This window comes from Bidens hawaiensis, unplaced genomic scaffold (genome assembly GCF_021521415.1).
Source record: "Bidens hawaiensis isolate Kalapana, Puna unplaced genomic scaffold, B.hawaiensis_p1.1 tig00043874_1, whole genome shotgun sequence".
Taxonomy (NCBI): domain Eukaryota; kingdom Viridiplantae; phylum Streptophyta; class Magnoliopsida; order Asterales; family Asteraceae; genus Bidens; species Bidens hawaiensis.
Window position 1 is genome coordinate 53,806 of NW_027497780.1, and position 26,936 is coordinate 80,741.

A 26,936-nucleotide genomic window follows, 5' to 3' on the forward strand; every position below is an offset into this window, starting at 1 on the left:
AACATTCCAATATTCCAGAGTCAATAATTGGTTATTATGATGTCAAACCCCATGCCACCATATATTGCATATCAATGTTCCAAAAGAAAGGAAGAAAAAAAATCAAAACGGTTCTTTACAAATCCATCAAACCGTTCACACTTTTTGATTTTTAAACTAGAAGATTGCAATTACGATTAGTTTAATTTCAACAAATTTTGTAATTGTTGAATATTTTAGTGTTATTGGATTAACTTGTCGATCGAGAAAATAGCGTTAGAGATTAAATGAGTTAGGCGACGCGGGAGTGCGGGCTTGTTTAACAATAATGTTATTTGGGCTTTGTATACTTGGCTTAAGTGTAATGTTAAGTGGGCTTTTAACTAATTTATTTGGGCTCAAGGGGAATGGATTTGGATTATATATTAATGTGTTTATTAATTTCATATATAATTTTTTCTGACTCCATCGAATATATAGAACAAAAGACGGTTACTTCTCTCTGGTTCTTCAATTCACAGACACAATCAAAATTCAATTCTATGTACAGAAATATCTCTTCTTATCCGATAAATCATTATGTGTAACCCGCAAATAGGTTTATCTTTGTTGTATATAATGCGTATCTGGAGGATGCATTCGATTAATGATGCAAACCTGTAATCTTGATTTAACCTTAGTTTCTTGAACAATTGCCTGAATCGTGAATCACTTTCAGATAAACCTATTTGCGGGTTACAGGCAATAATTCATCGGATAAGACAGAGATTTACTGCACATGGAATTGGATTTTGATTGTGTTTGTGAATTGAAGAACCATAGAAGAAGTAACTATCTTCTCTGTTCTGTAAGTTCGATCGATATAATCATCTTATCCAGGAATGAAAATATTGATTAATATATTAATCCAAATATAATTCCCCCATGAGCCCAAATAAATTAATTAAAAGCTCATTTAACATTATACTTAAGCCTAAGTATAAAACTAAATAACAAAGTCTAAATAACATTATTGTTAAACAAGGCCGCACTCCCGCGTCGTCTAACTCATTTAATCTCTAATGTTATTTTCTCGATCGACAAGTTAATCCAATAACACTAAAATATCCAACAGATGTGAGGAAAATAGGGAAATGATTAAGAAGATGAAAGTAAAAGATGGAGGAGGAGAAGAAGTGTGAGGAAGAAGATAAGACCTTGTGAAACAGAGGGGTAGAAATTACTCATTAAGAATCGGGACAATAGTTAGGTATATCGGGCAGTATCTAATTACAAAAAGACAAAAATACCTTTAAATTTAACGGCTGCTTACGTGTAAAACTAACGGAAGGGCAGAGAGTGTGCCCGCCCATAAAGCAAGGGTAGAAATCAATCAGTTTAAGAATTGTATCCGCCCATAAAGCACTTGGATATTAATCATAATTTGCTCTATTATAAAAAGAATTCTTATTAATTTATGTATAATGATCATGATTCATGAATCAACAAATTTTCCAACAATAATATGTCGTTTTTTGGTAGAAGATTATCACTTCTATAAGTTTCGATCTATAATAAAATTAAAGTATTCGGTTGGCCGGCTATCGCTTATAATTTAGTTAATTAAAAAGCAATTTCAACGAACAAAGACAAAAGACGGTTGCCGTAGACTTTGACGACAACTAGTGAGACGACTTTCATGCACACTTATCAGTTATCATCACACCCGACGACCTTGTCAAACAGTTCGAACAAAGTACCATGATTTTATCAGCCACCAACAGCCATTTCATCTATTGGTGTACCTTTATGGTTTATTGTTACTGCTACTCTTGTTCAGCTAAAGACAACATTACAACGGGGGAATTGATCAATGACGGTTTCGGTTATTTAGAATCCGAGGGGATGAAGTTCCTAATGGGCTTCTTTCCATATGGGAATGCATCAGAAGTAAGAAGATATGTGGGAATATGGTATACAATAGACCCACAGACAGTTGTGTGGGTTGCTAACCGTGATAACCCAGTGCCGCATTCCACCGGAGTTCTTACAGTTGCAGAAGATGGCAACTTTAAGGTGCTGAACAAAGATCCAACTGGTCCTTACTTCTCGACATACATAGGTAACATAAACTAAATTATCTTCTAAAATTTGATGTTGAATATGTCTTTTATTCTCACATCCGTAACTCATGATTGGGTACGTCTTGGTAATACATCATTGACCTCTTAAGTCCGTAGATTAGCTTTAAGTTACAATTTTCGTCGTTTTGAACTACCCAAATTATAGAATATGTACTTTACGAATATAACACACTCTCTATTTTTTATTTTTTATTTGCATATAGTTTCGTCTCGGTTTTAGTCATTTAATTTTACACTATATGCCATCCCCATGAGGACCATTAGTGTAAAAGACTAAAAACAATGCAAAATTAATAAATCATTTTCGTAAAAGATTCATTCCATAATTTTGAATATATAAAGGATAAAGAATTCTAATTTAGTTCAGAATAGCAAATGTTTAGATATATTTTGTGAGAAGTTGGTAAAACTTTAAAATAAGGCACACTACTAAAATATGATACTATATCATATAAATAGGGTACATACTATACAATTTTTAGAAACTATTAATCTCAACCATTATATCCTAGATACAAGAGCTTAGATATATTCTTATGTTTCTCACAAAATTATTGTTTTTTACACTAACTCTACCTATTATATATATAGGGTAAGGATCCTACGAGAACCCATTGGAAATTGAGAACTTTGAGAACCATTTTGAGTCATAAAAAAACCTCTAAAAAATTATAAAACAATATTTTTTTAAAGTAAAATATAATAATTCTTATATTTCATTCCGGTTACATAAAAAAATCGTATTATACACATGTGTATAATTTCATTTAATGTCTAGTTAAGCACTGTACACATATGTACATTATCATTTACCTTAAATTGTACATATGTGTATGAAAAAAACATGTATGTGCATATATGTACATATTATACATATGTGTATAATTTAGCTAAACCAAGACATTTTTTTATGAAACTGGGATGATAAATAAGAAGTTTGGTCTTTTTACTTTTTTTATTTTTGCGTTTTTTTTTGTTTTATGATTTTTTTAAATTTTGGGTTTTTTGTGGTCTAAAATGGTTCTCAAAGTTCTCAATTTCAAAATAGTCCTCACATGATCCTGATTCATATATATGTATATCACCTTCACTTCTCGCACTTTTCGCTGTAAAAAAACTTCTGAAATGATCCAATACATATATATATATATATAGGGTTGATATCATTTAAGAACTCTAAAAAAATTAAAAACTCTTATGAACTCTAAACAACCAAATGTTTTTTAAATTTTTTTTTATGTATATATATATATATGGGAAAGTTAACGTACAAATGAAATTAACGTGCTAAATGTGAGAATCAAGTAGAGTTTTTATGTAATTACATCATAGAGTAATTACGTAATTACTCTACTTGTATATACAAGTACTCTATTTGATTCTCACGTTTAGCACGTTAATTTCATTTGTATTAGATCCAAACCTTTTATATATAGCTATGTATTCATTTTAGCGAAATAAATTTCTCTATTAGTAATTTCTGATCCGGCACAATTTCTCTATTAGTAAAACGTATCAATTATTATTTGCCAAAATGCTTCGTTCTTGTTATAGTTTCATAACCAAAATATATATGTTTTAACCAAGAGATCTATATAACTTCATTATCTTGTATTAGAAACTATGTTTCTAAAATCCACTATATTATCATAATCTTTTGTAATACATGTAATAAAATACTACCTTTTCGTAATAGAATATTTTCTTTAACTACTTATTCTTGTAACCCCGTTTATAAGTAAACTTCTACACACCTGCATTATAATTTAAAATATAAATTGTTAAATGTATTTCTATTCCATTTTTAGTTTTATATTTTTTCATCTAAATTGCAATAGCATTATTTGTTTTATTAGGAACTAGTGGTTGACCCGGCGCGTTAGTCTGGGAGCTGCAGTTATGCTCAAGATTTATAGATGATTAACTACAATTATTCCCAGCTTCTAGGTTTGTAAGATGCGTGCAGTAAGCCGTTGTTGCAAATATGGATATCCGATGCTGCAGTTGTTTTATTGCCGGAACGCCCGCTGTTGTGGCAGTCAAAGAGATTTCTTAGCATAAATGCAGCTTTTATTTTAGATAAAGTTGATGCTCCAAGTGACTGATGGGTTTCACATAACCTGTATTGAAAGGTGTTTTAGTATAATGAAGCACATAATTAGGAGTTTGTATTATGTATGGTGACCACATCAATGGCATACCATTCAAACACTACCGTTGACGCATAGACAAATATACTAATTTTCCTTCAAAATTAAAAGGATGTAAAATATTTAGTACTAATGGCCACTAAGAAAATCATGGTACTGCATATTACATATCAATTTGTCAAAACATTAAACTAATGCAAAATATAAATCAAATGCCATAAAACTCATGTGCACACATCAATATCAACAAAAGAATTAGAGATTTTCATATGGACTAATCAGATTTGTTAAAACTCCAAATTTACTTCCTAAAATTGTATCAAATGTATGCAATCTTCAGAGATTAACCTCATTAATCATGTAAAAAATAAAACAATCCATATACAATTTTCCTTTAAACCATAGCAGGTAAAACATTGTTTAATCCAAAGATTAAGGACCTACGCTGTTGGAACTAAGAAATGTTAACTATAGTCTATAGCACAATCACCAAATTTGTTAGACTTATTTTCATTATGCCTGTTGGTAATTTCCCCTCTATTTAATTATGTCTTTATACATAATTAAATGGGCCCTTTTGTTAGTCCAAACAGTAATGAGTAAAGGCGAGACATGGCCTGTTCTTAAGTCGGCGCCTACAATTTTTGAGCCTTTTGCGTTGTTTATAAACGCAAAAACATATGGTGTTGGTTGAACCCGACACCAGATAGTAGATTCGCTGGGGATCTATGGCCTTTTGGTTTAGTATGTGGGATGTGTCAGGTATTATCGCATAAATTCTGGATACGGGTCTGGTTAGGATATTTTTGCTCATGTCAACATGGGAAGGTCAAAAGGGTCGTTTGTCACTATGAATTAGTTAAGTTAGCATTGTATAGAGATCTGGAAACAAAATTTTGGTAAGACATGTTAAGTACCTGCCAGGAGATCTTTGTTGGTGTGGGTATGCAGCAGCTCGTGTGGCAAGTTTAGGTGAAATGCAGGTATGTTGTCTCTGCATGCATTTTTCCAGTATTGTGGAAGCTTTGTGATAGACTGTTTGCATCGTATATCGCTTCGAAGTGCAAATACATTATTGGATTGAGTAGCACCAATTAACTTGAAGTGATCCAATCAGGTGTAGTGTGGTTTTCACAGGAGCCACAGCCTCAACTGCATCTCCCTGTAAACATTTTGATAATTATTGGGCTAAATATTAGGTAAATGTGTGAGAGACATGATGGCTGAGATGGTAAGGCAGACTTACGTTGATGTCAACCAGTAGGAAACATCCATTTTCTAACAACCCTAACAGCTTCAAGTGGTGCGTCATTAGTTCCATTTCTCATTGCAGCGATTCTTTGGAGGGTCATCGTTACCTGGATGAAGAAAGTAAATCTAAATTAAGAAAAAAATATATACGTCCAAACAAAGAAAGTCGCATTTCCATTAGAACATAAACGGATTTTAACACCTATATACACCACATTACAACAGCGAAGTAATCAATAACAACACAACTTTCATTAACATAAACCAATCCTAAACGGTAATAAAAAAAATCCATCAACGGTGTCCAAAGAAGGTGCAACATAAATTACCGCATCAGCGGACTTGACAAACTACCACAACAACAAAAAATGGCAAAACATGTTGTATAATCACAGTATGGATAGTTACTATGCCATGAACATTAGATTATCACATTTCATAAACAAATAAAAATTATCATAAGCTTCTTAACAATATCCCCTTATAAATATCATAAAGCAAAAAGTCAAAAACTAACAATTCATCCTCCATATCTGGTTGTCAGACCCTTGGATCTAGATTACAAACATACACACATGCCTTTTTAATAAATACTACCTGTCATGAGCATCAAAGATTATTAGGTGTGTGGTTTTGACCATGATTAAGAACACAAAAGGTTGTATTATAGAAAGATAAACCAGTTTTGCTTTCAACTTACAGATTCAATTAGCTTCTAAATATGCAATTAAATGATACGGAATGAAACCCTAAATTGTATATGATTGTAACTGTAAGTAATTATGATATCTTAATTTTAAATGAAACAGCATATAAGACGTAATTACCCGAAATCATCAATAAGGATTCCCGACACCTCCCTGTTCCTTCCGTTAAGCAAGTCCAGAGTGATTCTTCAGCAAACCTAATCAATTAATAACAACTACAAAAAGGAATCAAAGTAAGCACAATTTCTAGGGTTTATGGTGAAGAACGATGATTATTTGGAAAATTTAATCTAGGCCACACCAATTTAATCTTTGTCGTATCCGGTGGTGTCTATCGATGAGGTGAGTAGGTGGCTTCAAATGCAGGTGGGTTCGTGGCTGGATCAGGGAAAATTGCAGGTGTAGTGGTGGCATGCAGGGGAAGGAGCATGTGGACTACCAAGATTGGTGCGGCTCATGTTAGCATTTCTTTCTTAAACGGAAATGTGGCGCCAACAATCTAAATTATACTAATTGTATAATTATCCAATTTAGAATATATATATATATATATATATATAATCTTTGTTTATAATATGAAAAGTTCGTGCCTATAAAAAGAGATTAAGAATTTGAGCGAGAAAAATTAGCCAGAAGAAATATGGGAATCCACATCATCATTATTTTCTTTTATTAATATATATAGGTAGATTGATTTAAGATGTCAAGTAGATGTCATGTCTCCATTTTCTATTATATTATTATCCATGACTTGTTTTCCTATTATAACACATGAACCATAAATCTTTATAAAATTTTGAAAAATAAATTATTGTGTGATGCGGGGTTTGAACCTAAGACCTTAGGTTTCAAATCAAAGATGCTTACCAACTCCACTAAAGTGGTAATTGTGTTTGATTTCTTAACTTAACATATTTAAATGTGATTTCTCTTCAATTATAAAACCAAAATTATATTTAATTGTTAACAATTCATAACTCACAATATCACATTGTTTTCTCATATCTTTTAAACACAACCATTTATGATTGTTCGTCGTTTCTCTTTTTATTTTAAAATATAATATATTTTTATTTATTTTTTCTCTTACAACAAAACCTTAGTCTTTGTAAATTTACTTTTTAAATATGTAACAACATTTTGCTATAAATATCATTTTTATATACACAATATTTAATATAACAATATCCATATGAATGTTTTATTTTAAATAAACCAAACATCAAGATTTGGTTTTCAACTTAAAATTATAGTGCATAATATATAAAAAATTAAATAAAAAAAGTCATAAATAAAAATTATTATATAAACTAATTGAATTTAAGTATACATATAATAGTTTTTTGTATACATATAATAGTTTTTTATTTTTATTATATTTTCTACCAGCGTGGAGCACGGGCTCTAACCTAGTATAACATGAAACTTTGTATTGATATCTTGAATTGTATGTAGGATTCAGTCGGAAATACATACTAATTAATGTGGTTATATATATAGGGGTGAGATCTAGAGAGAACTCCTCTTAAAGAAAGAACCAGTGAGCTAATAAAACATTATTTTTAACATTTTTTTGTTAAATATTTTGTAATTTCTTTTTATTTCATCTTTCTAATAAGTTGATATTGTTCCTTAAAAAAATTGTCGATATAGCATGCAATAATGTGTATTTCATATATACAATAGTGTTTTATTACATGTAATAAAACATAATTGCAATATACAATTCACATTATTAAATATATTCAAATACAACACTATTTATTGTATGCAATGCACACTAATGCATATATATAATACAACGTTAATGCACATATACACTATATCGATTTATTTTATTTTTGCATATAATATAACACTATTGCATATATACAATACATACAATTGCATATATGTTATTCAACACTATTGACACTATTGCACATACAAAATACACACTATTGCACATATGCAATACAAAAAAAATTCGTTTTGATGTATTGCGTAGCACTACAACGAGTATTTTTATAGTGAAGAATTACAACATATAAGAAGGATGAAAGAAAAAAATATCTAAAAAATATATTGTTTAATTAAATTAAAAAGATTTCGCTGTTAGTTCTCTAGTTCTCTCTCTAAGAAAGAGTTTTCTCTTAATCCTCTCCCTCCATATATATATATATATAAAGACATTTGTCGTAGTTGCAACGTTGTCTCTTTCAACCAAAAGGTCATAATTAACACTCACCGACTTGCCGTAACCCTGATACTTATACATAACTAAGAGGCACACATTTCCAATGCAATGATGCATCGTTTCAAATGACGGTTGACTGTTTGTTAACGAATGTGTTGTTTGTTTTTTAAGAGGTAAAATGTTTGCAGTCTGCGGATCATATCTGCAGACATCTGTTGAAAAAGAGGTGGACCAAACCTCTGCAGTCTAAAAGAAGAAGACTGTTTGTTTTTTAAAGTCTGTAAATTGATAAAATTAAACAGGTGGTGATGTACGAACTGTGGTAGTGGGTGGTGGTGATGCGGGATGGTGATAGTGGTAGTGGTGGGTGGTGGTGGTGGTACGTAGAAGGCGGCGGTGGGTTGTGGACAGTAGTGGTGGTGGTGAAGAGTGGTTAGGGACAATGATGGTGGGTGGTGGACGATGGTGGTGGACGGTGGTGGTGGCGAGGTATGGTGGTGGACGGTGGGTTGTGGCGGACGGTGGTGGTGGACAACGATGGTGGGCGGTGGAAGATGGTGGTGGACAATGGTGGTGGGTGGTGGACGATGGTGGTGGCAGACGATGGGTAGGTGGTGGGGGTGGACGGTGTTGGTGGCGAGGTGGTGATGGTGGACGGTGGTGGTGGCGGACGGTGGGTGGGTGGTGGGTGGTGGATGGTGGTGGTGGACGGTGGTGGATGGTGGCGAACGGTGGGTGGTGGTAGACATTGTGTGTTGGTAGGGTGTAGTGTTTTAACCCTCTGTAGACTTTAGAATATCTCAGAAGTGTATGGGCTAGGCCAAATCTGCACCAAGAAGATCTTGCGCAAACGTTTTTTAATGAAAAGTTTTTGAGAAAACAAATAGTTTGCAGAGGGCAATGTCTACGCGGTGCAGACAAAAAAGGCTACAAAGACCTTTTTCAAAAAAACAAACAACACCTAACTTAACTACTTTTAACCGTCAGGAAGCTTTGACAATCAGGAAGGATATTGTGGCAAAGCTTTGACAATCCAACTGATACGTTTCTTCCTGGGATGAAAATGGGCACAAACATAAATTTGACATCATGGAAAAGTATTGAAGAGGTATGTACCCGCCTCAACACGGAGCAAAGCGGGTCAATCCACAAGATAAAGTCAAGAAGCTTGAAATCAAGACATTATGAAGGCACTAAGCCAAAACCTACGCGCATGGCGCATATCACATATGCTCAGGCATCATATGCCCAGGCACCACACATGCTCAGGCATCATATGCCCAGGCACACATATGCTCACGCATATCACATATGCGCGTGGCGCATCAGCGCGCGGCGCATATCACATCTGCGCATGAAACATCTGCGCGTGAGAATAAAGAGAAGACCTCGCGCATCCTCAGGATTGGCGCATATCACACATGCACATAATCAACCTCGTCCTTATCCAAATCAGGATTAAGGCAACCTTGATTGTGCACGTCAGACAACCTTCCAGAAGGTATCTTTTTAAGGAATAAGAATATGCTGATGTTGACAGCTGCCAAATGAAAGGTGGACAACTCAGCATGACACATGTGCTACCACGTGATTACAACCAATGAGAAAGCACCAGGTGTCCTAGAGGACACGTGGCGCAAAGCGATTGGAGGAGGCCAACAAGGCTGAGCCCAATCAGTGGAAACCCTAGCACTATAAATACAGCATCAACTCCACAAGGAAAAGGGGATCATAACACATTCATTCACATTCAATCATATTCAATTACATTCACTCACAGACAGTTACAGCCAGTAACACTCTCAATCACAGGAAACTACAGAGTATTCAGCTATTAAGCAATACTCTTCAAATTTCCTTACTCTCATAACATTATCTTCTCCCACAAATACTTATTCTCACACCGGAGGGTTACCCCAAAGAGGACCCCTCTGTCCCTTTCTGAGGGGTAAGTTGACGGTGCTGTTCATTTTGTAGGTGGAAGAACCCAGATCCATCAGATCCAAGAGAAACCATCGGTGAAGTTGCATAATCACACCCGAGGAAAGTAGATCGTCTACCAGTGAGTCGATCCACGCTTCTTCAAGTATCAATGACCCAGGATCTGGAAGCTACGAGTTTCAGCCAGATCAAGGTACAGACCGGTATTCTATTTTGAACGGGTCAACGTTTCTTTGGAAAAGTGGGAAGATAATGGATAGCTTTGACGAGAACCAAATGTCCTCCAACGCAATGAACTTGCTATCAAACGCCACCACACAGAGAGTAACTGTAAGCAACAGGTCACGGAATGATAACCTATCTTACGACACTATTCGGTGGTTGACCCTAATTCAAGGTTGGTAATGGGCCATTTAGGGAAGTTACAATACTTTAGTTGGTCTGAAGTTACACACCAATGGGATTTGGAATGGGAGGAACCAAAAGATGCTTGTAGCTTTTATAGGGTGTGTGGGCCATTTGGGATTTGTACCGGAAATAATGACTCGTTGTGTACGTGTCTGCCTGGATTTGAACCTATTTCACCTGATGATTATAGACGTGGATGCAAAAGCACAAATGAAATCTGTGACAAAGGTACTAAAGACACATTCATAAAAAGAACTATGATTAGCATGGATGATACAGCTGTGCCCATCCATGGTACAGATGATGAATCAGCATGCATAAAAGAGTGCCTCAAAAACTGCTATTGCCTAGCTTATTCTTATAGTCCTAAAAAAGAGGGAGGGATGCGCGACCCAAGTCGAGAGAATAAACACGGTTGCTGGTTCTGGGACACGGAACCAAATAATCTTAAAGGGGAGGGTGCGCATAATATTTCCTTCCGTGTTTCTGAATCTAAAAAAGGTACATTATCTGGTGTACTTGAACTTGTTGCATTGATTGCATGCTTAATGTACTTAATATAGAATATGCAAATGCATTTGAAGAGATGACAATTTTAATTGAAGAGTGAAGGATTTGTCTGTTATTTTGAAGTCTGAGAATCAAAACAGTCAACTTGAGCCAAATGAGCAGATAAAGCATCTTTAATATATTTCACAGTTATATATTAAACAATGACATGGATTTGGTTTTAGATTTGCAGTTTTGGATGAAGTGATTCGTATTAAGGCCCATTTGCTTAATTCTAATATTGTCAATACATAGCTTTAAGTATTGACATGGAGTTGGTTATTGACTTTGCATAATTTATCTCCATGATCATAGTTCTAACTTCTAATTCCAAGACCATATTCAAGTCCCAGATTGATAATCAACACACGAATTAAACGAATAACTCTCGCTTATATTAATCAGAAAATCTAACATAAAAAACTGATTACAAACTCTCAAACCCTAACTCGGTTTGACTCTTGATGAACCCTAACTCGGTTGCATCTAGATGAACCCTAACTCGGTTACATTTCGTGTGTGTTTCTAGATGAACCCTAACTCGGTTGCATCTCACACATCACAATCTATAATGTCTAACCATGACATGCTTATATAGGACTAACCTAACTTGCTATCGAAGACATTACCTATTATAATTACAATACAATTAGGAAACATAACCACTATGACCTACTAGTCAATATTGGTCCCTCAAGTTCACCGACTTGTGACTTAGAGTCCGAAATTACTTCCAACACATATATATGCTACCTGAAATATAAAAAAAAAAAAACAACAAAAAAAGAAAACCCAACATCTTCTAAAGAGCTTATTATGAATTCATACCCCCAACAAAAGAAAATTCACAAGGGGTCGGGTGTTATAAAGAGACCAGATGCGTCCAAAGTGTATAATAATTCCACTGTGAAGCTTCCTGATCACTACCCTGCAACTCCTTAAATTCAAGACACTTCAAACTTTTACTTTGATAAATGGTTGTTTATTAGTAGTTATACATTTTTCATTATTCATTTTTCATATTTCATGTTCCCTGTACGTATCTTTTCTACTGGAACTCAATTTTTCCTCATATTTGTACCTAGAATCAAGCATCAATACACCATCAGAAAAACCCAAGATTGACAGAAAAGCATCATCCTCAAAACAAGTGCTAGTGATTTCTATTGCCGGTTCAGCTTTGGTGCTTTCTCTATTTTGTGGCATTAGCTATATATCTTATAAACGATTGACGAACAGAAGAAGTAAGTCTTTCTGAACACAGAAGTTGTAAACATTTCCATTCATTTCCATTTTCCATTTAAAGTTCTTGCTATTAAGTTAAAACAAATCTTACCCATTGCCTTTGGTCGCACAGACAATAACCAAAATAATGTAGAATTCTTCTATCGTAATGCGCGGACACATATCAATGAGTTACTTCATCTTGATCATTCAAGAGAAGATGACAAAGAAGGCCCCGACGTGCCATATTTTGAGATGGAAATCGTAATAGCCGCTACTAACGATTTCTCAGAGGAAAATCGTCTTGGACAAGGTGGTTTTGGACCTGTCTACAAGGTAACAATGAAGTTTTAACTCCCCTTTTGTTACATGAGGTAGTAACTAAAGTAGTATGAATATTTGATCAGGGTAAGTTTCCTGGAGGCCAAGAAATTGCAGTGAAAAGACTGTCGAGCCTCTCTGGACAAGGCTTGCAAGAGTTCAAAAATGAGGTTTCACTGATTGCTAGACTTCAACACAGAAATCTTTTTAGACTGCTGGGATATTGCATCACGGGAGAAGAAAAAATGCTACTTTATGAGTACATGCCAAATAGAAGCTTAGATCTATACATTTTTGGTTAGTATCTCTAGAATTTAAATGCATATCTTTGTAGTGATATAGACAATTGTTAGTGCTATGCAAACTCATATGCTTATCTTTGACAAGATCGAACACTATGTGCATCACTGGACTGAGAAATGAGATTCAATATCATTATGGGAATTGCTAGAGGACTTAATTACCTTCATCATGATTCTCGGTTAAGGATTATTCATAGGGATTTGAAGACAAGCAACATTTTGCTAGACGAAGACATGAATCCAAAAATTTCGGATTTTGGTTTAGCCAAGATAGTCAAAGGAAATGATATGGAAGCGATCACCAATAGAGTTGTCGGAACCTGTAAGTTAGTACTCCCTTTTCTTAAACAGGAGCCATAGTTGACTATGGAAACATACTCATACAACTGTACAGTTGTGTGTTCTCTAAAAACCTTTTATGTGTTTCTCAGTGGTTATATGTCTCGAGAGTACGCACTTGGCGGTCTGTTCTCTATTAAGTCTGATGTCTTTTTAGCTTCGGAGTGGTATTGCTTGAGATCGTAAGTGGGAAAAAGAACACTGGATTTTATCAATCCCAAACAAGCCTTTTGGGGCATGTAAGTTACATGTGAACTAATTTACTGTTGTAACTACTTACTACATTGTTTACTTTTTGTTATATGTCTAAAGTTATACATCTCAGGCCTGGAGCTTATGGATAGAAGACAGGCCATTTGAATTGTTGGATCAAATACTAATGAATACATGTAATTCAAGTGAGGTATTGAAGTGTATAAGCGTCGGACTCTTGTGTGTACAAGGAGACCCTGATGATCGTCCAACCATGACAAATGTGGTTATGATGCTTGGAGGTGATATGGCCACACTCCCAAAGCCAAAAGAACCGGCATTCATTACAAAAAGGGACCATGTTATTCCATCATCTTCTAGTTCATCTAAACAGGATTCGCAAACTAAAAATATGTTGACTATTACTGAGTTGGTCGGGCGTTAATCTGGCATTTATTTCAACAACTGTTTTTCTCTGATAGTTATTGCTATTGACCACAATATTCTTTTGTGATCCTTAAAAATTGCGTCATAGGCTTGCTGTTGAGTAATTTCTCCTTGTAAAATATAAGCACACTATTTATGAATTCCCTTTTTATAAAGGTGTAACCATGAAGATTGAATTGTTTCCATTAAAGTTTGGTTTAAGTAGTTTTGAGCATCAACAACGCGAAGACTTGAAAACCAATTTTTGAGCCATGCCGCCTACTCTCTCTCTCTCTCTCTCATGTGGAAACAATCCCATTGCAGGGTGGGGCCTGCTAAATCGCCCATTACTATTTAAGTGATCACACCTTGGACCAATCACATGCTTATCACACATGTAAAGGACCTGATTTATCTCCTTCAAACTCACTCAAACATTTTGATCCCCATTGTCGATGCTTATTCTCACGCCAAATGGTGGTCACAGAAAAGAACCCCCCCCTTGTGACGAGACCAAGGACGTTTTTACTTTTGTAGATCCGGAGTTTTCCAAAGGATTCAATGTAATGTTTTAAGAGCATCCTCGCCCTTTAGGGATATTGATTCTAACTCGAGTTTAGTTTGGTATTTCTTCATTATCAAACTTGATGAAAAATCACATTTTTAATAAAACTAGAAGAGTGCTCGCGCGATGCAGCGGAAAACACATAATTTGATAATCATGTAACAAATTTATGGGTGTTCATTATTTTGTTTGAAACTGTGAGACCGCTCACCAGTTTGGTTTCACGGTTGAAACCGGAGCTAACCGTACATATTGAAATGTTAATTATTTACTTATCTAGTATTAGATATGTTATATAATATATATTAGACATAATTAAAATATTTAGGGGCTGTTTGGTTCGCAGAATGTTTTGCAAGGAATTGGAATTTGAATTGGAATTGGAATTTGAATTGGAATTTGAAATGATTTTCTTGGGAATCCTTCATGTGTTTGGTTGGTACATTTGTTACTGGAATTGGAATTTAAAAACATGTAAAATGACATAATTACCCTAAAATAGTAAATACATAACACTAGCCCATTAAATAATGTTAGCTCCATAACAAAACCCCAAACTATTCCAAGTCCATAACCTTTGTTCCTCCCAAAACGCCTTCGACCTAAAATTTAATTAATATTATCTTTTAATACATTTTAATTAATAAAAAAATTCTAAAAATATATAATTTTAATAAAAAAAAATTCCCATCGAAGCATTACTTGAAGTTACGTAATCCTCCTAATAAACTACAAGTATTCAACCATAACAAATTTAATAAAATTAATATAAACAAACATATTCTCCGGACAATTAATTAAAAACATAATATATTAACATAAATGTCCAAACACACGATTAAACGACATAGGACTAAAAATAGTTCCAACATGTGATTAGAATTAGTTCCAACATATGACTAGAGTTAGTCCTAACATACGACCAAAATTAGTTAACCATATGACTACAAAATACAAACACGACTCCGAATTCTTCAAACAAGTTTCCTAGCGGAACTTACTACGATAACAAATACCTAACACAAGCTTCCCTTTCTTCTTCATCCAAAGTCCAAAATGTCATCACCCTATTAGGGTCATCTTTTATTTTATTATTTGCCCTAAACCTTTCCAATTGAGTCAAAGATGTCATTGTTGAAAGCTCGGTAGTGACCATTAAAGCTTTCTTTTTTATGTCAAGTTCAAACTTTATGTCTTCACTCAACTCGGCCGAAGTCTCTTTTAGACGATCACCAAATAAAACAACCGCATCATTGAAACTCTTAAATAAAGTATCGACTTGGCTAGTGCGTTTTCTTTTCTTACCACGATCACTTGAAGTTTCTTCAACTTGAAAACTTGCATTGGTACCTTCATGATAGCTATGTTCACCAAAATCATCATCCTCTTGATGTTCCTCCTCTTCTTCTTCCATATTCACTTCTTGTTCCATCTCAACCACACTTTTGGCTATATTACCATTAGCACGATCTTTTCCAAACACAACACACAATTCTTCATAGAAAGGAAGCCTTTTGTTTTTCCATTTAGCTGCATGTTTATGACTCTATTTCACATTATGAGAATAAAATAAACCCATTAATACCTATTATGATAAACCAAATACTAAAAAAGTAACATAAAATCTAGCATGTACCTCAAGATAGGTTTCCCAAACTCCAGGAGCACTAGTGGTCACACAATTAAGTTCCTTATCATAACCAAATCCGCTAGTATTTAACATATCATAAACGACTTTCCAATCTCTCTTCATTGTTTTTATTCTTGATTCAATGTGAGGTTTACCCAAAATGCCCGATTCCGGAAGTGATTCTTTCAAGGATGCTTCTAGATGTTGTAGATATCCGGATTTAAAGCCATTATCAGACTTGAATACTCCATTGTTGACCATGTTTACTAAAGCCTCAACAAGTTTTTCATCTTCAATATTACTCCACACTCGGTATTTTCTATTATTACTCATATTAAATCTTTAGCAAGACTTTTGATTATAAGAGTGGTCAACAAATCTAGCATAGTCTGGGGCAACAATTAATGTCACATACAAAAAAATCCTCATAAAAAATAAGCATACGCAACAAAAAAATTAGCTTAACAACATAAACACCAATAAGAACATGTTTTGAGCTAGATTATTTCTAAATAAGCATAAATGTTTTGAACAAGAACATGTTTTGAGCTAGCTTAAAAAAAATAAACATAAACATAAACAAGAACATAAAACAACTCTTTATCAATTAGTAGCACTCCAAAAGTCAAACATGTTTTGAGCTAGATTGTTTCTAAATGTTGTCCACTCGTTTGAAGTCTCTATATAAGTTATATTATCCTCATCTCCAACTCCAAGGTCTCCCATTTCTTCATCTTCCAAATGTTCGGCTTCAAACGGATCTATTAACATTTCTCTTCTTATAAAATTATGGAGAAGGCAACATGCCATTATGATCCTGTTTTTTTGGTTAATAAGATAATATGATTTGTCTCTCAAAATTCCCCACCTTGCCTTCATAATACCAAAACACCTTTCAATAACATTTCTTGCAGACGAATGTTTCATGTTAAATAATTCTTTTGGGGTAGTGGGTCGATGGCCATCACGCCAATCATTTAAGTGATTTCTTTGACCTCTATAAGGGGCTAGAAAACCCTCTCCGTTGGTGTATCCCGCGTCTACCAAATAATAACCTAAAAGCACATTATAGTCAATAAAAGCCTAACTCCAATTACTAAATATATATGATGTTACATACCCGGCCTTGAAACTTTCAATCCATGTGGCCTATCAAGAGCATCTCGAAGGACTCTACCATCGGCCGCCGACCCTTCCCAACCCGGTAACACAAATATAAATTGCATATCCGGTGAACACACGCCTAACACATTTGTAGCAATATCTCCCTTTCTCGTTCGGTATTTGGGTTTCTCTTCATTGGGCACTAAACACTTTATGTATGTACCATCTAAAGCGCCTAAACAATTCTAAGACAAAAAAAAATATACAAAAGAAGTATTATTATGCATTTCTAATTCCTAAAGTAATTATAGCATAAAAATTATAATGATTACATAATACCTTGAACCATTTCCACCTTTGATTGGTAGAATTCTCGGGGATATGTTCGGGTTTCTTAAGCAAATGTGAATGCAACCTAATCACCGCATTGCAAACTCGTGAAACACATCTGCTAATTGTTTCTCCCGAACGATGAAAACGACATGTGATGACCCGATTCTTAACATTATAAGCTAAAATGTGAAGAAAAATGGCTACTTTTTCATCAATGTCCATATTCCTACTTGGTTTCAAATCTCCAAAAGTATTAAGCATGTTACATAACTTAGTGAAACAAGATCGATTCATCCTAATCTGGGAAATAGACATGCTATCGCTCTCGTAAACATGCCGAAACAATATTGAATATCGATCTATTTTTGATGAAAAGTATCCAATACGTGGTTTATCCATTACGTATTTGACTATCAACATGTAAAGTGAAAGCAAAAGAAAAGAGACGGTTGTAACAAATTGATTCCACCATGTCAAAATCAAAGTCCTTCTCTTTCGCATATGTTTCCGAGTTGTTAAACTAAGTCGGGCCATTCCTACTTATACATTACAAACACAAAATGAGTTTACATTCAATCTCAAGTTAGTAATTGGTTTGAGAATAAAAATTATACAAAGCTGTTTGAAAATAAAATTACACAAAATGAGTTAACATTCAATCTCAAGTTATAATTAAACCAATGGTTTTCATACGAAAGCACAAGTATCTTATACAGCTCTGTGCTTTGTAATGTGTTAAGCTTCAATATCTATTTACTACTAATCAACATGAATAACATAAAATAAATCAAGTTAAAATGGATGGAGGCCCATATAGATTCCAAAAAGCACATGAATGTTCAATTAAAAACATCAATTTCTTTGAGGCAATATGTCGAGCACATGGTGTGCAATTGAAGAAACAATAAAAACTCATATTAAACACTAGACAGTCTCAAATCATCAAACAACCAACACTAATTCAAACAAATTACCAAAATTAAACAAACAAATCACAGTCTGAATTCAAGAAATTAGCAAATAACCAAGAACCGATGATTTAATAAGCAAGAAAAATGGAATTATTTGGTGGCCATGAATATATGGTTAGTTGGTTGGGAAGAGAAAAGACTTGAGTAAAAACTAGAGAAATTAAATACTAGCAGTAGTAGTATTACATAGCACGGGAATAGAGAGGGAGGAAGACTTACCAAACAAAAGGAGAACGATGATCGAGATCGCCAGCATTGATAACAACAATGCTAAATTCACCTAAAGTCAACCCTTGTAAACACTCGTCTGAAGACACGAGAGTGCGGTGAGATAAAACCCGTTCATAACAATAAAACATTGATTTCTCAAATTTGTCATTTTCAAAAAAAATATTAGAGGTATGGTTAATAAACAAATTAATAAAGAAATTGAAAAAAATAAATTACCTATTTAAATTATACATTTTTATTTTAATTACCTATGATTTATTATTATAAAATATTTAAATTATACTGATCACTTTCATTATTTGAAATGACATGAATGAATAGTACAGTCAAAAAGCATAAAAGTATTGTCAATGTCATAAAATGCCAGCACTGTTCATTCCGTCATTTGAAATGGCGGAAGTGAACAGTGTGGTCAAAATGTCAATAGCAGAAAAGTCTTTTCAATGTCATAAAAAGTCATTATTGTTCACTTCCGCCATTTCAAATATCGGAATTGAACAGTGTGGTCAGCAAGCTCTCGCTAGATGTGTCAGGTATCTATAATGTTCACTTCCGCGATTTCAAATAGCGGAAGTGAGACAAATGTATAAAGGCAGACTAAAGGGGTAAAAGTTGTGTTCTACATTTCAAATGATGGAACACATGATAAATATGTCACTTCCGCCATTTCAAATGATGGAGCACCAGAAAAACCTCCGGCTCACCAGACCGTTTATGACACGCTCTGCAACCATTATGGGTTCTGCCATTTCAAATGTCGGAACACTTAAAAACCCAAAAATAATTTCTCTCTCCTATAAACTATTTTTACCCCTTTCATTTTTCCCATTTATAAAAAAATTAGTCTATATGCCCGTGTGATACACGGGTTGAAAAAATTATTTTAAAACATATTAATAAATATAAATAAACGTAGCTATTGAACGTCTGAACACAGACGAGCAGGATAGAAGGTAATTTTATATATTAAAAATCTTTCAAAAAAAACTTCTTGTAATTCTGTTACAAATCATAGTTACAACTTATATGATGAATCTAACAAAAATTAATGTACACATGCATGAAATGAGAATCGGGTTATGCTTGACAAACAGTGGCCTTATTAGGTGAGTTAAAGGCTTCATTTTTAACCTGCAGATAGAAGAAAATTAAGTTTTTCTGATATATACCTGAAACCAATTACATGAAATCATTTTACAAGCATAATTTGTATCATTTACATATTCATTTTCAATTTACACCTTTTTTTTGGAGTTTTTTCCCAAACTAGTGTTGATGGAAAAAATATTTACCAAATAGATGTCCTCTAGAAAATATTTACCAATATAGTGTTTTGACAAGCTTTTTGTTTCTCACTCATAATCTCACTAGAAAAAAAAAAGTTACTTTGATTTTAACAAATGTTTTTTAGAGAAAGGTAAATAAAAAAAATTAATACATTTTGTAAATATTTTTTTTTGTTTTTTAAAAGAAAATTATTCAAAACAGCTAAAGGTTTTTTAAAACATAAAGCAAAAAAGTAGTTATTATTTTTTTTAAAAAAAAGAACAGACAATTGAAAGGAACTTTTTCAATAGCTTTTCTATCTTTTTAAAAAATATTTCATAAATAAAAAGTTTATGTTAAATTTTGTTCTCGATGGGAACCATTTTTACCTTTAAAATATTTAATGGTTTTCTTTCGTCTATTTAAAAAACCTTTAGCTAGTTAAAGAATAGCTCCAAAATGTTTAAATATAAGACAAATGTTTTTTTCTTAAAAGAGAAAATCGTATTTTTTTACGTGTTCGGAGAAAACAATTTTTTGAAATAAAATAAGATTTTATTTAGTAGATCGAAAACCTATTTTAGTAACATATTTTCAATTAAAAAAACTCTTAAAAAGAAAAATCGGTTTCAAATTGATTTTTTTGAGAAACGCTTTTAATTTATAAGGAAAAAAATCTTGCTTTTACTTAGGTTGAAGAATATAAAAGAAATTAAAACACTTATACATTCTTAAGTGTTTCTTATATATTTAAACTCAAATACAGTATTACATTTCAAGATGATTTCTAAAAAGCATTTCAAGCTTTTGTATGTACTTATAAATATAATTAAAACAAATATGCCATTTTGAGTAGTAGTGTTCAAGGTTGAATACGAAATTTTAATTAATAAAACTCTAAATATTATATAACTAGTCATTGTTTTTCATAATTATTTGTTAAGATTCAATTACATATCCATCGCACCTTTTAAATAATATATTTTTATAAAAATAAACAATTGTATAAAATAATTTAATTATTTTAGTGTTTAATTAGAGCATTATTGTTTTAAAATAAAAAGATAAGAAAGAAATGTCATGGCTCATCTTATGTTTATCCAATAAAATTATGAGTGAGAAACAAAAATCTTGTTAAAACACTATATTGGTAAATATTTTCTAGATGACACTTATTTGGTAAATATTTTTTCCACCGACACTAGTTTGGGAAAAATTCCTTTTTTTTATTTTGGTAGACTTTAAACATGTAGACACGTACCATATGTTACTCAAGTATGCTAGTAAGTAGTATCCATAAGTTTGACCAATCAAAGTCAATAACAGGATTCCCACACACATGTGGATCTTTTTGGACCTCAAAATGTTATTAACACTGTAAGTCTACTTCACATTTTCATAAAAATAGTTTTCACATATCTAAATTAATTCAACACTTGGATCATTAAAAAATTAAAAAAAGTTGCTTGCAAATTGTTATCATGCTTGTGACTGCAGATCCATAAATTGTTATCATGCTTGCGACTACAGATCCATATTTACAAAAGGGCATCAAAGTTGATAAAAAAAAATATGGAAAACTGTATACCATGCCATATACTTTCACTCGCAGCATCAAACCTTTTCAACCATTCGAGCCGTTTAGATGATAAAATATCTCAACTCCTGTTTTTAAGCAAACAAATTTCATAGTCAACAACATGCGGGATCAACCAACCATTCAAAGGACTCATTGAACATGCAGTGAATTAACCATTGAAAGGACTCATTGAATAATAGCATATCTAAACAAAGTTCACATATTATCTAATTAGCTTTATCAAATTGGGTAAGAAAACAAAAGTTGAGATAACCAGTTTCATAATAAAATCACCACACCATGCCATGGTGTTTTCAAAATTTAAGGATAGAAAAAAAAAACAAATATTACATCGCACGTGTGTATGGGGTGGAGTGGGGGTAAGTGGATTGCTTATTGCGTTTTGCTTTGCTTTTAACCACGGTTGAGGTAGAAGGAGTACTATGCTAGCTCCTTTTTCTTTGATTGATGAACCAGTTATTAATATGCTTTAGTTCTTCTAATCATGTTTCTTGTACCAATCTTGCTTTGTCTTCCTCCTGATAAAGTAAAAATAGAACAATCTTTGACTTTTCATAGATAACCAAAAATCAAAAGATGACTAATTTGAAGCTATGGCTTACTGTAGGGTCACGCAACTTAGAATGCAATTGCCACCAAGCTTTGATAAGAGATGTTGTATCACCTATTAACATTAGTAGCAAAATTGTAATTATTATAATTAATTAACAGAAACTGATTATGAAGACATTTACTATAGATTACATTACTAAAGCTACCAAGTTAGAACATTTATCTTCAAATAAAAAAAAAACATGGCTTTTAACTTAATCAAGGAACCAACAAATACTTTGTAAAAAAATCTTCTATTTTTGTCTCTTTATAACACATATTTGACATCACAAATACATAGGTGAAGAGGTAGGTCCCAGCAGAGCCCAGTTGGACCCGCAAGACTCACCTTAAACAGGGACGTCTGCGCAGAGACCAACTGGATCCGCAGGACCAACCATGCTCAGAGACGTAACGTCCTTACGCGCAGTACGCAAGCTGGTCCCGCAGGAAATGCCTCCCAATGGTGAAGGACTCCGCCTGTCCCCGCAGCCTCGGATACAAGCCATTAGGGAAGGCCACCCGCGCAGCATGGCTACACGCACAAGGCACTTAACTCTCCCCAGTGTCACCTGAAGGAATGAGCAAAGGCGGGAGGGGGAAAACTCCCGCCTAAATGAGCCAGTCCGTATGATGGAGGATCTTTTGTGTGATACCTGACGAGGTACAGACAAAAGATCTGACCAAGAATGCGACAGCTCACTGACAGCAGCATGGCAGACAGCACGCCACAGCACTGTGACCAATAGCCGCCGCCTACCCACCAACTCCTGCCATACCACGTGCCTAGCCTGTAGTTGGCAGAAGAGGAAGAGTGCACGACACGCCTGCTCTGTGTCAGCCGCTACCTATCCACCACTCACAGGCAGGGCACGTGCATAGGTTACAGTTGGTAGCGTGTTGGGCCGGCTAAACCCCTTGGAAACCTACCTTCGGCTATAAATACCCCAATGGTATGATCATCTTACGACATCTTATCACATCATATATACCTGATATCTGCTCTAGCAATCTCTTAATATACTTTTATATTTAAAGAGCAATCTAGTCTGATTCTCACGCCGGAGGGTGGTCACAAGGAGGAACCCCCCCTTCTCAGTGACGAGCTCACGGTGTCTATTTTGCAGGTTATCAGAAGAACCATCTTCCAAGGGTCTAACCCCTCGTGGGAAACAGCTCTCCAACCCCCAGGTTACCAGTAATCTGCCCGGGGTCCGGTTAGTGTTTCTTCATTGGCGCCATCCGTGCATAAAGCTAGAACTTCATTTTTCTCCAGTTTTTTCAAACTTCTAGAAAGATGGTTAAAGAAACTCCGGTAACCACAACCCCAGCTACTGGAGGGAATACCGGCAACACAGTTTTTACAAACACTACCCCGGTTACCCAAGCCGGGGCAAGTGAAGTAAATTTTACGAACACTACCCCAGTTACCCAAGCTGGGGCAAGTGCAGTAAATAATCGCCCACTGGGATTCACCGATACCCAGTTTAAAAAACGAACAAGACTCCCCCGCCAAACTCTAGATGAAGTTAAGGCATGGGCGGAGGCACGACAAAAGGAATTCCAAGCTGAGTTGGACGAACGCTTGCGTTCCGTCCAACAGGCCGACGAATTCGAAGAATACTTGGACAATGACTCGGAGGAATCCGACTCCGACGCGAACCCTCGCCATAGGGCAAAAGGGAAGCGTAAGGAAACGGACTCCCAACCGAGAAGGCATTTTGGACAAGCCTTCAAACCAAAAAGCACAGGTGGAAGTTCACGAGACTTCTCCAAAACGTTCAGACCGAACGTTGCAAATGCGGGAACGTCCAAATTTGCAAGGGACATTGCGGAAGCAATTGCCCCAAAAAGTGCCAAACAAATGCCCAACATAGGCACTTATGATGGTATGTCCGACCCAGACGACCATTTGAACAGGTTCATAGCAGGGGCAACCGTCAGCAACTGGACGGAACCCACGTGGTGTTACATGTTTCAAATGACGCTGGTGGGGGCTGCTAGGGTTTGGTTTGATCGTTTACCGGTTAACCACATTTACGACTGGGCAGACTTCCAGCAGAAGTTTAGCCAACACTTCAGCCAGCAGCGAAAGTATACCGAGGAGCAATGGACAATCCTCAAATGCATACGGGAAGAAGATGAATCTCTGCCAAACTTCATCACTCGCTTCAACTCAAAGAAGTTAAGTTTGGGCAATATCAGCGAGGATCTTGTTCGCGCAGCCTTCATCCAGGGCGCGCAGGACCCAGAGCTTATCCGCACCCTAACGGGTAAAGATGGAATGCCATCCACATGGGATGGCATCATGACAGCAGCCAAACGCTATGCGGAAACGGAGAAGCAACTGGGTAGAGACCTCCCGCAGAGCACAAACCTTTACACCCAGAGGACGAGAGAGGACAACGTCCTCACCGCCCGATTGAACAAAAAACGGAAGCAAGGCATTTGGCAGTCAAGGGTAAACTTTGACACCTCATCCGGCTTACAGCACCGATTGGGTGAAAAGGATAATGTAAAGCTGCACCGGAACTCCAGATGGACGCCACTTACCAAAAGCGTCACTGACATATTTGCTACTGAAGAGCTCCCATGGCCAAAGCCTCCAGTAATCCGACATCGTCATGATGCTGATCGGAGCAAGTACTGTGACTATCACAGAACAAAAGGCCACAACACTGAAGAATGCATAGACGTAAAAGACATGGTCGAAACATTCGTCAGAGATGGGACGCTCGCACACCTCGTGGCGAAATAAAAGCTAAGCAGGCAGGCAGGTGCGTGTGGAACCATGGCTGGGGTAAACATGAATAAAAAATCAGCTTCAATATGGAGACTACATGCTGCGTAAAGAACGAGATCCCGAAACAGGTGCGTGTCGGCTCGATGGCACTCCTGTCCCAACATGGAAGGGAGTTCAATTACACAGTTTGCATGTAATCAATTCCAATTTGTACAGAAAAGGCCAAGAGCCACTTCTAATGGAAATGATTCTCTTTCAAACGTCGAAGCTGATGATTTACATTTATACTTTTGTACACACTAATATGCCGGTTTTCACCGCATAATTACAAAAAACGTCATTGCATGGGAAGGCGGTCCTACCCGCACGAACCCAAAAAGCATGATAAACCTTCACGCAGGTCAGTTGAAGGGGAAAAAAGTTACCATATGAAAGTGCTGGTCTATCCGCATGAATCATTCGAGGGAACTGCACCAACCTATCGACAACCGCGCGTCGAACGGTTCAAAACAAAATTCTTAAAAAGGTAAGAAAAACCTACACGCAGGTCAGGTATGGGTAAAGTTTTGCCATCCTACTAAGTGCAAGTGACGGTTCTACCCGCGCAATCACGAAAGAGGAAGCAAAACTTCACCTGTTATCAACCACGTTCAAAGGTTAACTTATCCTCAAAAAGTAAGAAAAACCTACACGCAGGTTAGATAAAAGTTAAAGTTTAACCATCCTACCAAGTGCAAGTGACGGTTCTACCCGCACAATCACGAAGGAGGAAGCGAAACTTTAACCCACTATCAACCACGTTCAAAGGTTCTTATTCTAAACACTTGGAAAATTGTTATTTTAAACTAAGTATGCAAGTCATAAGTTTATAAAGCAAAGAATCCAATGAAAGGAATAACAATCGTATATTTCAATGATATATTACAACAGTGGCCGGGTAACTACCCGCCTAAAAGAAATCTATACAAAGCTAAGTCTATCCTAGCAGTGGGAAGGGATCTTCAGGATCAGGCTTCAGGGCCACCTCCGCTTGGACCAGCACCGTCAGAGAGCGGCTGCCCAAGGAAAGCCTTAAGGATGTTTAGCCCATCATCAGCAGCAGCAGCTTCATTCACCTTCTCCACCACTGGATGCGGGAAGGCAGCGTACTGGTTCACAGCTTGGTCATAAGCAGCTTCAGTATTAACATTGAATAAAGGGAAGTTGGAGGGCGGAAAGCCTCTCTCAGCAAACCCTAGACCAAGCAGGAAGCCAGTCTTCTCCCCATCCTCATGAGAAGCGTTGAGGGCTGCGCTCATCGCATCGTCATAAGAGGTCTCAGAAAGGACCCGACGCACAACCTACAAAAGAATACAAGTTTGAACATTTTCTAATTACGAGCGGAAAGCGTAAAGAAAAAGATAAAGATACCTGAGGCAACGCTTCTCGAAGCAGCCATTGGAGGGTAGCTTGACTTTCTTTGTAAGCACGTTCGGCTCCGCTTTTATCAAGGTTGGCAAGTTGAACTTCCTTGGCGGCAGCCTCTTCGACGCTTTTGAGTTTCCTTTCAGTGCGGTCAAGCACCCCCCTCTGGTCAAGGATCTCCTGCAGCTTCTTGGCATCTTCCATTGCCAAGGCGTCATGAGCATGCTGAAGAGCCTTTAATTTGCATTTAAGCTGCTCATTCTCTTCGCGAAGCGGCTCAGCAACAGCTTCAGCCTTGGCAGCCCTCTCAGTTGAGTTTCGCGCAGTCTCCTTAGCCAGCCGAAGCTGTTCATTCACAGCTTGGGCAGCCTTGGAGCGGGCCTCGAGTCGCGCCTGGACTTCAACCTCGA

The 26,936-nt window shown here is 35.7% G+C and overlaps 1 protein-coding gene and 1 pseudogene across 2 annotated transcripts; one reads left to right on the plus strand and one right to left on the minus strand.

The window, feature by feature from the left end:
- The first annotated feature begins 1,487 nt into the window (after nt 1–1,487).
- Nucleotides 1,488–14,234, plus strand: LOC143594577 (G-type lectin S-receptor-like serine/threonine-protein kinase At4g03230; annotated as a pseudogene). The gene is made up of 9 exons (XR_013146359.1): nt 1,488–2,083; nt 9,391–9,491; nt 10,481–11,236; nt 12,370–12,528; nt 12,642–12,844; nt 12,916–13,126; nt 13,217–13,457; nt 13,563–13,709; nt 13,796–14,234. The product of XR_013146359.1 is annotated as a G-type lectin S-receptor-like serine/threonine-protein kinase At4g03230 (transcript).
- Nucleotides 14,235–15,653: 1,419 nt separating this feature from the next.
- On the minus strand, nt 15,654–16,544 carry LOC143594578 (uncharacterized). The gene is made up of 2 exons (XM_077073848.1): nt 16,290–16,544; nt 15,654–16,199 (listed from the first exon to the last, which is right to left on the minus strand). The coding sequence occupies exons 1-2, from the start codon at nt 16,542–16,544 to the stop codon at nt 15,654–15,656; spliced, it is 801 nt and encodes a 266-aa protein (XP_076929963.1).
- Between the last annotated feature and the right edge of the window lie 10,392 nt (nt 16,545–26,936).